The sequence below is a fragment of the Grosmannia clavigera genome (assembly GCF_000143105.1).
Source record: "Grosmannia clavigera kw1407 unplaced genomic scaffold GCSC_108, whole genome shotgun sequence".
Classification (NCBI taxonomy): Eukaryota; Fungi; Ascomycota; class Sordariomycetes; order Ophiostomatales; family Ophiostomataceae; genus Leptographium; species Leptographium clavigerum.
In genome coordinates this window covers 1,600,700-1,614,554 of record NW_014040837.1, presented here as the reverse complement: position 1 = coordinate 1,614,554, position 13,855 = coordinate 1,600,700, and the positions used below count along the sequence as shown (strand labels likewise).

The following is a 13,855-nucleotide window of genomic DNA, read 5'->3' as shown; positions in this document are numbered from 1 at the left end:
GTGCTCTTGGAGCTGGCAGCCTTGGCGTTGCATTAACTTTGATCCTGTCGTTTAGCAGCGCTCTCACGCAAACAATTCAGTCCTGGGCTAAGATGGAAACATCTATAGGAGCTGTGGCCCGTGTTCAGCAGTATTTGCAAAGTACACCTTCTGAAAGATTAGAGGCTACGCCTCCTCCGTCAGACTGGCCCACCAAAGGAGAAATCATGTTTGACAATGTTACTGCTAGTTATACGTGAGACTTCTTTCCCTTACTTTTTTTAAACTCTAACACTAAGTAATTCTCAGACCGGATGCACGGGCAGCTTTAGAAAATTTAAGCTTGACAATTCGCCCAGGCGAGAGAATTGCCATATGTGGATCGTCTGGCAGTGGGAAAACGTCCCTGATCATGGCTCTGCTTCAGATGATGAACACAAGATCAGGACGTATTTCTATTGATAACACTGATGTCTCAATATTCGGGGGACGACACGTTCGATCCCTGGTCAATGTCGTTTCTCAAGATCCCTTCTTCATTCCTGGTACCATCAGAATGAATCTTGACCCTTGGAGCATTGCATCTGATGAGAGAATTAAGGCAGCAATCCGGAAAGTCGATATGTGGAATAGTATCGACGCGATCGGGGGACTAGATGCTAGTTTAGTTCACTCCGAGTGGTCCCATGGAGAGAGGCAGCTTCTCTGTCTAGCCAGAGCCGTCCTTGCACAGAACAAGAAGATATTGCTTTTGGATGAAGCAACGAGCAGGTATCTCTCCCACTCGTACCGATACCGGATTAGTCGAGCAAATCTGACATTATTAAAGCGTTGACGGGAGAACCGAGGCTGCCATGCAGGCAATTTTCTCCTCGGAATTTCAAAACCAGACGATCATTGCTGTTCTCCACCGTTTCACACACATTGATAAATTCGATCGTGTGGTTGTTCTCAATCACGGCAAGTTGGAGGAGTGTGATAGCCCACGGGCACTGTTAGCACAAGATTCAGCTTTCCGCAAACTGTATTTGTCCCACGCTTCACAGTAGTAAGATAAAGCTTTTTTGGAATGGAACAGTCATGTGTTTGACACAACTATAACGTGAGATAGATTGAATTCATATTTGTATTTGCAAAGAAAAGAAAAACATCATTTTGGCGTAGAGCTAACCAAAGTGATGGAATGAGAAAAAGTAGAAGCGTTCTTAACATTACTTAATTTACCAGAGTCAAACAAAAATATACGGGAAGGTGAGGGCAACATTTCCAGCCAAACACTTGCTCTATAAACTTTACGCATCATTTTGGTGGATTAATCACGTCGGGGTGAGTTTCTTAGAGACAGAAAGAAGTAAAGCTTTACGCCTTACGGAATTGAAGTCAAACCTAAAGTTTTCTACTACCAAGAGCAGAGTTTGGGTGTGGCCTCAGCTCAGAGAACCACCTAATTACTAGTGCACGTAGAGAGGTGCCGCAAGACACGTCTCTTGGTCATGACGGTAGGTAGGCAGGTGGCTAGTATAAAATGGAAGAGGGAGAGAAACCATGCGGGCTTACTTAATGTCCAGGGGAAGCAAAGTATGTCCACTCGGTGAAGGCGTATGTGTATTTTTCGTGCTTATTCGGATGCTACTTTCCACGCAAGTGGGTAATTGCTCAATTCAAGAATTGGTGATGCCATTTACTTGGTAGAGGGTGAGAAGGGCCAGGTTTATCTACATGCGTGTGTAAGCGGACACAAAAGGTAGGAATATTCCAAAGTGATCGGAAAGGTGGGGGCCGGTCATGTAATGCTTTAACATGCCATCTCGTTTAAAGGATATAGGTTCTCTCAGAGGTGTAGGTCGCACATCACTTACTACATTAAAATACGACATAAGAGATTAACAAAAATTCGTAAAGCGTAAAGCTTGTTGATTTTATCACCAATTAATTCGAACTACTATTCTATGTCCAAGACACCACTTATAACATCCCCTTTTTTCCTGAAACATAATCAGCCGGTCCTAGGTAAAGCTTGAATAGAAACCGGCTATTCAAGGAGGGTTAATGCCACTCTAGAGAGTTTAATAGGCATGAAGATCATCGCCGAGAGAATGGTTTAGATTTACCTTCTCCTAGCGCTAACTGTTAAGCTTGGCCTTGTCTGTGCTAAACAGATTAAGCCTTATCACTATGGAAGGCTCAGGCTTCGTCAGCATCCACAGACTAAGCGGCATTATCACGCTTAACGCGGTCCGTGTGGAAGCCCCAGGCTTCGTCGGCATCATCACGCTTAACGCGGTCCGTGTGGAAGTCCCAGGCTTCGTCGGCATCATCACGCTTAACGCGGTCCGTGTGGAATCCCCAGGCTTCGTCGGCATCAGCCCGGTTATTTTTGACGCTCTCTAACAGACCTGAATAATTAGTTTGGACAAATTTTACAAACTTAGGATTTCTATACATACCTGGAGCAGGTACGGCTTGGACGCCGAGAGCGACAATGGCCGCTAGATACACGAGACCGGCGACATGCATTGTGTTTGATATATAAATAAGACGTTGTTAAGTGACTGGTGAAATCCGGTATAAGGGGCTTTTAGTGTGAGAGGTAAGATAAGTATGTATTGATGATGAAAAAAATTAAATCAGAGAGGAAACCATTTGTTCCTTATATACACGTCTTTTAGACTTATTTAATAATCGTGAGTGACGTTAGGCCGTGCTCGTAGTTTCATCTTTTTCTCTGTCTAGCTATGATAGCCACATATGCCCCGGGTTGAGATGACACCATAGGCATACGTGCTGCGAAGTGCAAGAATGTGGAGGGTGTCTTGTAAGTTAGGACATTTGTTACGACACAATCGGACACCCAGATAATGCGTCCGGAGCTGCTGCTGCTAGTATAGGTGGTAGTAATGGTGAAAGCCGGTAATAAGCTGCGCTCGCACACAAACAGGACGACAATGCTAAAGGCTAATCTCGACGATGGTAAAAGGTGCTTGTACTATATAGGAAGGCCCTCTAAGAGAGGGGTATTTCCGACATAACTAATTACAATATTGATCCTTCCAACATGATTAATCCTCTCCTTTATACCTTCCTCTTTGGGGGCCCAACACCAGGCCCAACTATTCAAAAGGGAGCACCGCCAACCCTATAACAAACAAACAAACAAACAAACAAACAAACAAAAGAACAGGCAGGTATTAGAGTTATAAGAGAAAATTCATGTGCTGTACTCTGTTACAATAACAAACGTTTTATATTCAATGCGTTTGTACGATACGCTTGATACACGACTCTTCTATGTAGGCCTAGAGAGGCGTGTTAGTTCTTGGGGCAAACCCCCTTGAATGGCGACATTAAAACGTAAAAATAAATAAATAAATAAATCTATGTAGGCCTCTTCTTTACATGTTTTTACGTATTATAAGATACAGCGTGTATATTATAATCCGGGTATACTATTTACTATAGCTTATTTCCCCTCCTGACTATCCCTATCTTATCCCCTTCTCTGTTTTCTTTGTAGGGAGACCCTAGATTTCCGCGTTAGATTGCATATCATTATCTTTATAGAGCATTAAGTAAAGGAGACACTAACCAAAAATAGGATGCATTAATAACCCGGGCTCGAACGGATCGAATGAGTTTTTTTCAGCCCACTGCTGGACGGAGCCCCACTTAACACATTGATGTTTTCCTGCGTCCTTTGATGTCGGAAATGGATAGCTGTTCTGGTGTTACTTTTGGAAGAGCATGTGTAGCTAAAACCCTTCAAACATACGTGTTGTCCCAATAAAGTGGAAGAAGTGTAGTGTCGGAATTGCATTGAATAGATTGCCTTAGCCAATCAAGACAATGCTCTTTCGAAGCAACCAATGATTAGCCTAATCTGAATAACTGTAAGGAATATCAACGTACCTGTATGGCTTTTCAGTCGAATAAAATCCGCCTGAGATATACCGTCGTAGTAAATATCACGATGAATGAAATGGTGCAACCGCTGCACACAATGTAGGCCATGAAATACGGCAAGAGTGACATAATAGCCGGAACCATCGGAAAGCTGAATTAAATTCTCTTCATCTGAAAATTGACCAAGGTCTTCTTTTGGCACTCGAAAAGCCTGGTCTGTAAAAGAATAAGCATTAACGTATAGAACAAACAGGGGGATTGCGTACGGCCTATAAGCTTATGCCAAGCCATATCAAGCTCCGGTCTAGGGTTTCCGTTAAAACTGCTTGGCTTGTTTGTATTCAAAGGGCCATTCGCCAAGTAAATAGCACTTAGCTCGAACCGTCTCGGCTCAAATTCAATAATAGAACGGACTGGTTCTGCTAAATTAGGTAATAGATGTTAGTATGCAAGAGAGATCAGAATGTTTCGCAACTTACAGTAAAGTTTTCGAAATTGGGAGAGTGTTGAGGAAGAAAAGACAACCGTGTATAGAAGACAGAAAGCTAGGTTGCATAGTAAAGCTATAACATTTAGAAAGACAAAGCAGTTGCCTTTGCAAAATGACCTTCGACCCCTAAAGCTTTGCCGAGGACTGATTTTTAGATCCGAAGTCGTATTGAGTGGACTCAGTATATCAGAAATATCGGGTTGCTCAATTGGAAAATACTCAGCCATGTTTACTGCGAAAAATGAACAACACTGAAGACGGGTAGTTAATCAATCTTTGATATAGTTCAGCGCGGTACAACTTCCGTAATATAGAGCGAGAACTTTTAGGGTAGCAGAGATTGTGGCAAAGGTCAATTCTTAAAGAAAGCTGTTTATCTAGAATGTGGTAACTTTATTGCCGCATTGCATAATCCGAAATTATTTTACGTTTTAAAATTAGTGATATACCGTAGCCAACGGTGTTGGGACTTCCGTTATCAGCATTCCTAACGTAGCTATTGCCAGCTTCCTTTCGACATCGACAACGTCCTATGAGCATTATCGCCCCTTCCTTAATCAACATCAACAACTTAAGCTTATAAAGGCAATGATAACGTGTGTAGCTAGTGTTAAATCTCTGAAAGGAAGGTAGGAAGGAGGGGACCAATCATGCTGGAGGGAGAGATATATTGTAACCCCTCCTTCACCCTTCTCCTAGAGGGTTTTCCTACATAATACAAGTATCTTTTACGATCGTCGAGATTGGCCTTCAACTTCGTTGTCTTGTTTGTGTGTGTGAGTGGAGCTTATCGCTAGCTTACGGACATTAGGTTTACAACAGTACATAAGAATTACGATAGTACTTTCTAGTTTAGCCAGCTTTATAGATTCTACGTATTAGGTCCTTACCACTGTTTCCTATATAATCGGGTTAAATTCAATTAAATCATAGATTTTCATAAAAGTGCCTCCAGCTGCGTTTAATCAGGTGACTACAAAGACATCGTGTAAGAGTACTACTTTAATGCGTGTTGAACTGTTTGTAACAGCACTCTCTACTTTATTGCAAATGCTAACTATAGCAGATATCAAAAATTAATACAGTACTCTTTTTATTAAACGTTCTGTCCTTAAGCAGAAAAATAAAACCATGTCCACAGCTACAAGATTATCGCTCAGCTCTGAGGAATCTCAATTTAGAGAAGATGCTTCCCTCCAGGTCATGGAAGATAGCCTGGAAACACCTATAATCCAACAGTACCGGGCAAACAATCGACAAAAGCTGCGCCAGTATACGACAATGGCTTTAATAATTGTTGCTATCGGAACATTTCTCTCGTTCGTTCTACAAATAACACTTTTTTTAAGATTGCGCCCTGGCCTCAACTCTACATGTACGCGACCTGCCGATGTCTACAGACCAAGCACCTTAAGCCCTGGCCTTAACCTATGCGACTGTGGAAAAGACACACAGGAGGTTATTTCTAAAGGTTGTGCCTACGACAGCCTTGCGGCAGCTTGGCTTCCGCATTACTGTCGGGACGACGAACTTTCTGCGGAATTCGACCATGCCGGTCCAGGGCTTAATGGAGCATGGCCATATTTCGCCGACGAGCATGGAAAATTACCTATCAACAAAACCCAAATAGCTGCCTTAGGAGATACGGAAGGTGCATTTTGGAGCACACGAGAATGGCATGTTGCCCACTGTCTGTTTTATTGGGAGAAATACTGGCGTATGAGAGACACTAACGTGGTGATGGAAAGGAGGTTTGACTACCGCGAACACATTCATCATTGCAGGAAACTGGCTTTAAATAAGCAGCCGGATCACATAGTATTAGTTAAGGTTAATGTCTTAATGAATTCGAGACTTTAGTTTATTCACAGTAGGGTGCCACAACTATCGAAAAAGCTATCGCGCCTTTTCACGTCCTATATTAATTAAAAACTTATACGGAGTACCTAATCTTGTCGAATGGACCAGACCAGTGTGGATTTCCCGAGGTCACCTGACCTCGGCCGCCGAAATCACTAGATAAGTAAGCGCACATTGCGCACAGTCTAAAGCTTTAGTCAACCACCCAACGAAATATCATCACTAGATCTTCTGAAGGCTTTAGAGCTTACTACGATATGTGCAACTGGTTCGGACGTAAATCCCACAAGAATTACCGTACGGGTCTTACACTGGTGCTCGCGCAGAACCTGCGCGGCAGACTAGTGGTGCACGGAGTAGAAGCCCACTAGCATCCCGGTGGGCACCATGCGGGGGCTCATTGGCCAATCCCCGCAGCTGCTGGCGATGCCAGAGAATAACTCGGACCTGACTCGGAATATTAATAATTTTTGGACCTTTTCTTGCCCGTGTTCATGATGATTAATTTTTCCATTTTTTCCACTTTAATTTAATGCGTGGCATTTTGCGCAGCACTATTGCTGCTGGCCGTTGACTCAATTCCCGCATCCACACATCTGACCACCTGTGACTGTTGCGGAACCGGTCCTGTCCGCCCTTTTTGACGGCCGCTCTTCCCTTTGACTCCTCCTGTCTCTTTCCGCCTTTCTCTCTTCTCCTCTTGTCTGCCTTTTTCTCTTCTCCCACTGAGAAAACGATACCGCCATTGTCTCGAGCAGCTGTCCGAACGCAATAACGATGTTAACCACCCTGAGATTGACGGCGCGCCAGACGGCAGTCCGTCGGAGCTTTGCCGCCTTCACTCTCGTTGGCCGGCCCTCGTCAACCTGGGCCAATGTGCCCCAGGGCCCTCCGGTATGTGTTGTGTGTGTGTCCTGACGAGCTGGGTGAAGGGAAGGACTATGATGTGGGGGCGGGGAGAGACGAGACGGACGAAGGGAGAGCAGTGGGAAGAGGAGATGCGATGGAACAGAAGGAGCGAAACAAGTGCAGACACGTCGAACTGATACTGACCTTATCTCTTGCAGGACGTGAGTAGCAATCTGCTCCTGCTGCCTTGCTGTGCTAACCCAAGACGACGTCTCGCCGGCTGATAGGCTATTCTTGGTAAGCTGCGATAACGAGATGCTGAGCTGCATCTCCACAGAAAGAGTGATGCTGCAGCCCCCACACAGACGCTAACGAACAGCACAGGCATCACGGAGGCTTTCAAGGCCGACTCGTTCCCGCAGAAGATCAACCTCGGTGTAGGCGCCTACCGCGACGATGGAGGCAAGCCGTACGTTCTGCCGTCGGTGCGCGAGGCCGAGGACGCAGTGGTGGCGCAGCGGCTGAACAAGGAGTACGCGGGCATCACGGGGCTGCCGGAGTTCACCAAGGGCGCGGCCGAGCTGGCGTACGGAGCCGGCAACCCGGTGCTGGGCCGGCTGGCAGTGACACAGTCGATCTCGGGAACGGGAGCTCTGCGCATTGGCGCCGCCTTTGTCGAGCGGTTCTACCCAGGGCCTGCCGGCGCGGCGAAGAACATCTACATCCCGGCGCCGTCGTGGGCGAACCACGCGGCCGTGTTTAAGGACGCCGGCCTGACGGTGCAAAAGTACCGCTACTACAACCCGGACACGATCGGCCTGGATTTTGAGGGTCTTCTGGCAGACGTGCGGGCGGCTCCGAGCGGCTCCGTCTTCCTCTTCCACGCCTGTGCGCACAACCCGACCGGTGTCGATCCGACCGAGGCGCAGTGGAAGGAGATCGAGGCGGCGGTGCGCGAGAGCGGCCACACCGTCTTCTTCGATATGGCGTACCAGGGCTTTGCCAGCGGCGATGCCGACCGCGACGCCTTTGCGGTGCGCTACTTTGTCGAGAAGGGCCACGAGCTCGTGCTGGCGCAGTCGTTTGCCAAGAACATGGGCCTCTACGGCGAGCGTGTCGGCGCCTTCAGCGTCGTCTGCTCCGACGCGGCCGAGGTTAAGCGCGTCGACAGCCAGATCAAGATCCTCGTGCGGCCTCTGTACTCGAACCCTCCCGTTCATGGCGCCCGCGTGGCTGCCGCGATCCTCGCATCGCCCACCCTTCGTGCCCAGTGGCTCGCCGAGGTCAAGGGCATGGCCGACCGCATCATTGCCATGCGCTCGCTGCTGCGCCAGAACCTCGAGACGCTCGGGTCCAAGCACGACTGGTCGCACATCACCAGCCAGATCGGCATGTTCGCCTACACCGGCCTCACGCCCGAGCAGATGGACCTCCTGGCCAAGGAGCACTCTGTCTACGCCACTCGTGATGGCCGCATCTCGGTTGCCGGCATCACCAGCGAAAACGTCGGCCGTCTGGCCGAAGCCATCTTCAAGGTCAAGGGTTAGGAGGCCACCTGCCGGAGTGACTGCTTTGTCAGCAGACAATCAAAATCAGGCGAGATATAATAAGGAATAATGTCCACTCTTTGTTTTGCAGCTGTAGCCGTGCTTTGCTGTAACTCCTGCCTTGCCGTCTCAGACCGCTTCACGCCCTCCCGAGCCGAGCCAAGTCGCTCTGCACTTCCTGCATCTGCTGTTCCATCTGCCGGTAGACGCGGGCCATCTCGCGCATTGTCTTTTCCTTTCCGGTCAGTGCGCCCGTCTTCCGCTGCCTTCCTTCTGCCTCGGTATCTGCTTCGGAGCCTCCTGCTGCTGCCGTTGCTTCATCCTCTGAGTCGACTTCGATGCCGTAGTCAGCCAGCACGGCTCTCCGTTCGCGAAGCGCCTCGTCGAGCCGCATCCGGCCGTCTCGCAGATGGTTAGCATAGCGCCGCAAAGCAGCCACGGCCTCGGGCGGGTAGAGGACGCGCCGGCCGGTCGCCAGTGCTGATCGCGCCTGGACTTCGCTCGTCTGTGCCGCCAGCGCCACCTCGGCCGCCCGCAGCTCCAATGCTCGGCCCACCGGCCCATGCTTAGCCTCGAGCGACCGCAGCAGCGCTGCCAGCGCCGTCGACTGCTGGTCCAGCAGCCCCAGCACCGCTGTCGCAGTCGTCTGCCGCGCCGCTGCCAGCCGCATCTCTGCCGCCGCCACTGCTGCCTGCAGCGTCGTTGTTTGGCTCGCCAGTGTTGTCACGCCGCGGTGCAGATACGACGGGTTCGTCATCGGATTCGCCACCCGCACCAGTGCCAGCGCTGCCGCCTGCAGGTTCGCCGACACCAGCTGGGCCAGCCGCGGCAGGTGCTCCGGCAACCGTGACAACGGAGGACTCGCCATCAGCAGAGCCACGTCGTCGTTCGACAGCCTCGCTCCCTCGCCTGCACCACCGCTCCCCTCACGCTCCCGCTGTAGCAGAGCCGGCAACAGCACTAGCAGATCTGCCAGCTCCTGTGGCACTGCCTCCTGCGGTGCCTCCTCCCTCATCACCATCGAAGGACGCGCCGAGTTCGCCCTGGCTGCCCTTCTTGCTGCAGCTCCTGACTTCACATCGGCTGCTGGTGCCTGAGGTGCCGCTGTCGAGATCGCCTCCACAATCAGGTGCCTTCTTGCTTCCCTCAGCCGAACGCTTCTCAACTCCTGAAAATCGCGTCAGTATAATATGCCTTGCAATTGAGAGCGACACAGCTCGGCATCTGCACTGTATCTTGCCTGCTGAGCAGCCTCCCGCTGTTTCGCCCCGACGTCGCTCTTGCTCGATCCATCCTCGTTGAGAACGACCGTAGTCAGGATCTTGTACAGCTTCGCAAAGTCAGGGTTGTTTTGCAGCACCGACTCCTCCACAGGAGGCAGCATCGCGACGACGCCTTTTTTGGTTTGTTTCGCTTGCGCTGTTCCCCGTCACTTCTGCCGGGTTGCATCGCCCAGCAGGTCGCGGTTGCCATGCTGTTGTTTGCTGGCAGCTGGTTGGTGCCTGACGGGCCGGCAAAAAGTGGGCCACTCGCCGCTCAATCGCGGGCCCAAAATCTCACCAGCTCGAAATTTGCATCCCAGCCTCTTCGACAGGAAAGTTTCGCCCACACAGCCGTGCGCGCCCATTGTTCTTAATCCGAGTCCGGCCCCGTCCGGATCCACCCTGCTGTCAGCCATGCCGACGACACCGCTCTCGCTGTCGCGTGCCGGCCAGTGCCTCCTCGACGCCACCTCATCCTCCGCAAAGCCGTTGCTGCTTCGCCAGTCGCCATGGCTTCCGCATCGCACCAGCAGCAGCAGCAGCAACTTCCCGGGCTTTCGGCAGCAGACCCGCGGCTATAAGCAGGTGCGCCTGCCGGCCGGCCAGCCACCAATTCCCTCGGCTACCGCTCAGCAGCCCGAAATCCCACCCTACCCGCTGGGTCCCCGCCAGCTCTACAAGCAGTCCAACACGGGTCTTTACGGCACCGCTCGCATCCGCTTCGGCAACACCGTCTCGCGCCAGACGGAGATCATCAATCCGCAGAAGAACCGCCGCAAGTGGCGGCCCAATATCCAGGAAAAGCGGCTTTGGTCCGCTTCCCTCAGCGCCCCCATCCGCACTCGCATCAGCACACGCGTCCTGCGTACCGTGGACAAGGTCGGCGGTCTCGACGAATACCTGCTCGGCTCTAAGCCTGCCCGCATCGCTGAGCTCGGGCCCTGGGGCTGGCGTCTGCGCTGGCGCATTATACAGACTCCCGCCGTCCAGGAACGCTTCCGCCGCGATCGCATCGCCCTCGGTTTGCCGGCCGACGGCCTGCCCGCAGACGAGTTTTTCGACGATACCGAAGATGCTTCCCTGACTGCCGCAGAGAACGAGGCGCCCGTCGATGGCACCGCTGGGCAAGAAACCCAGCGTATGATCGATGCTGAGGAGCTCTTCGATCTGGCCCCCGACGATGGTTTTATGCAGGAAGAGAGCCGTCCCAAGAAGCCATGAGGCTTGAAGATAAGAGACAAAACCAAACCAAAACGCTCACGACAACAGATGTACATTTGCAGCACATTGTATGAATATAGGCGTTCAGCCAAGTCTTTCCATTGAAATGTGATAACGCAACCCTGATTTATGTGAAAACTTCATTACAGACTGTTCTGGAACACAAAATTGCAACAGATTCATGACCACGCTCTTTGAAAAATCAAAGACCAGAAACAACAATTGAAAAATCGCACCCCTCATGCATCAGCTCGTCCTCACTACTACGTATCCTACGTTTCTTTCAGCTGCTTCTCTGCCACCAGGTGGCCTCTTGGTGCCACGCCCGAATGTAACGTCCGAATATGCCGCTTCAGATTGTCATGGCGAAAGGACTTCAAGCAGTGAGGACACGTTTTCTGCTGCCCCGGGATGTTCATGCGGGCCGCGTCCTCAGGATGCTGCGCCCACATATGCCGGTGTTTGTCCCGGTTGGCACCTTGACGATTGCCACAAATGCTGCACACAAATGGCCGCGTATGTGTTTTCTCGTGCTTCCTATCGCTACTGTCAGCTATCTCCGAGAGTAAGGAGTACACAACTAACAGGACGATTAGCTTACTTCAATGCATTTTTGTTGGCGAATTGGTGGGAGCAAAAGGAACATGTATATGTAGCCGCCGGAAAAGTTTTTGCTGCCTTTGATCCTAACGGGTACTGACTTCGTTTCGTCGTCAATCTATCGGATGCGTTGGTGGTGATGTCATGGGTCGTAGTCATTAGTAGAGTAAATTGGTCAAGAGACGGAAAGGCCCCGTTCACAAACTCATCGTCAGTGATCGCTTGAAAGCCTTCCGTCGCGATAGGAAACATGGATTCGGTAGGGGAGATGAACTGTTCTGGGTATATTTGGACCGCAGGTCATTGTAAAACGGCGTCCACGTAACCAACTTCATGCTCCTTGCCGTCTTCTATTGCGTTGGGCGAAGTCCAGATGCCAGTTGACATTCTCGAAATCCCAGCACTAAACGGTGCTGAGAAAATTGCTTTGGAAGGGAATTTTCCCGCAGCTTGGATGTCGAGCAAGACCGAGCCTTTGCCAAAGGATGGCAGGCTGGTCACAGGAGCCTCTGGTTTCGATTCATATATACGTTGCTGGAAGATTGGCTGAGGGGATAGTTGAAAAACGAGGGCCAAGTCCAGGTCTATGTTTGGATTTGCAGCGCCGCAGCCGCCCGTGAAATTTAGAGATCCGTCCGCCATCGCAGATCTGATTTATGTTTCTAGCAGCGGATCCCAATTGCCGTAGCTGCTGATGAATGGGTCCTCGTTCTGTTGAAAATACGCCATCTTTGTGGTTCGGTAAATATGTAGTGTCATATGCAATAGGATTGGTGCCGAAGCTGAATGTTTTTTTCACTTCGGCCTGTGCCGTCTTTGTGGAATCGGCTTTGGCGAAATCTTTTGTTGGGTTGTTTGATTGTTTAAAATGCAAGTGGATGCCTGTAACTTCTTTGCAGTGCAAGATGTCAAAACCCAATTTTAACGACGTAGTCAGGTCGATTGTTGTTCCCAGCCAGATCCAAAGATAGTCAAAATAAAACCAAAATGCCGAAAATCAGATGCAAGGGGAGTTTGAGGATGTTCCCGGGATAATCCTTATATCGACTGGCTTCTCTGACGAGTTCATTCTCTTCTTTCCAGTTTTTTTTTTTTGCTTTTCTCGCTCTTTGTGAAATTGGGGGGTAATGGTAGGCGCTGTCACAGAAGAGAGGGACAGCGCCTTGATGCCGCACACTATGTGCCTGCAACCCTCAGATCACATCCCCCTACGCCGAAGCGTAGGATTGGATATGAGAATGTCATGTCTGAGGAGCGGCCATATCCAGTGGCGTGGCATTTGCTTCAAATGTATTGTATTTGCTTCCGCAGCTCTCGCTGCTTGGCAGATGTTTTTCCATCATCGCCTTCATTGAGTCTGAAGGCCCGATCTATGTATGGTAAGAGCACGTCACTTTTTACTGCACTTTAGGCCATCTCGAAGGTTTTGAATAGGCTTACATTGTTTGTAATTGTGTCAGACCTGGGAGGATCGCACTGAGCGAGCACATTGCTTCTTGCACGCATAGTGCGGCAACCGTGATGCTTGCAAGGATCGATGTTCCCGAACATACCGGATCTATAAGAGTAGAATTGGTGAATCGATGATGAGAACAGAAACGAAGACTGCAGAAGAGTATATGGTACGGGGTACGGAGGACGGAAATTGTAAACGGACGGGGGGGCTTAAATGATGTCCTGTTTCTCGAGTAGCAGTGGCTGTGCAATACTGCCGCAGTTGTGCTGTGGCCGAAGACCCACATCTGCGGCTGGCCTCACGCAAAAGCGACCAATAATAGACTCTGTGATGTGGGTACAGGTTGGCCTCATGCCACACCTGAATATTACATAGTATCTACTCCGTACGGAGTACCTCTATCCACTCTGAACGCGCCGGCTCCACAGAGTCCTACTCCGTACGCTTTGTCTATTTTGTCGCCCGACATCAGTGCCAAAAAGGCGACAGTAGACAGGTTAATGGAGGCGGAGAATGAATAAAGGAAAGGCCAACTTATGAGAACTGTTGCTTTTGGAAGTGAGCGTCTTGCTCTGCACAGATCCATGTTTCCCACTATAATGGAAAGTAGCCAACCCTGCCATAAGAATGCATCAATGCGATCAACCAGAAAGTACAGTATTGCATTCTGCGAAGCACAACGTTTCCTATA

The 13,855-nt window shown here is 50.1% G+C and overlaps 4 protein-coding genes across 4 annotated transcripts; 2 read left to right on the top strand and 2 right to left on the bottom strand.

Annotated features, from left to right (window-relative positions):
• Positions 1-2,187: 2,187 nt before the first annotated feature.
• Positions 2,188-2,496, bottom strand: CMQ_6561 (uncharacterized protein; the record flags this gene model as incomplete). The annotated part of the gene is made up of 2 exons (XM_014320247.1): positions 2,188-2,366; positions 2,427-2,496. The coding sequence occupies 2 exons, from the start codon at positions 2,494-2,496 to the stop codon at positions 2,188-2,190; spliced, it is 249 nt and encodes an 82-aa protein (XP_014175722.1).
• A 4,510-nt stretch (positions 2,497-7,006) lies between these two features.
• CMQ_6877 (aspartate aminotransferase) lies at positions 7,007-8,625 on the top strand (the record flags this gene model as incomplete). The annotated part of the gene is made up of 2 exons (XM_014320563.1): positions 7,007-7,123; positions 7,444-8,625. The coding sequence occupies 2 exons, from the start codon at positions 7,007-7,009 to the stop codon at positions 8,623-8,625; spliced, it is 1,299 nt and encodes a 432-aa protein (XP_014176038.1).
• Positions 8,626-8,764: 139 nt separating this feature from the next.
• CMQ_6515 (uncharacterized protein) lies at positions 8,765-10,009 on the bottom strand (the record flags this gene model as incomplete). Its single annotated transcript, XM_014320201.1, has 3 exons — positions 8,765-9,190; positions 9,353-9,729; positions 9,856-10,009. 3 exons carry the CDS (start codon positions 10,007-10,009, stop codon positions 8,765-8,767), a joined length of 957 nt encoding a protein of 318 aa, XP_014175676.1.
• Positions 10,010-10,301: 292 nt separating this feature from the next.
• On the top strand, positions 10,302-11,108 carry CMQ_6866 (50S ribosomal protein l24; the record flags this gene model as incomplete). The annotated part of the gene is made up of 1 exon (XM_014320552.1): positions 10,302-11,108. The coding sequence occupies one exon, from the start codon at positions 10,302-10,304 to the stop codon at positions 11,106-11,108; it is 807 nt and encodes a 268-aa protein (XP_014176027.1).
• Between the last annotated feature and the right edge of the window lie 2,747 nt (positions 11,109-13,855).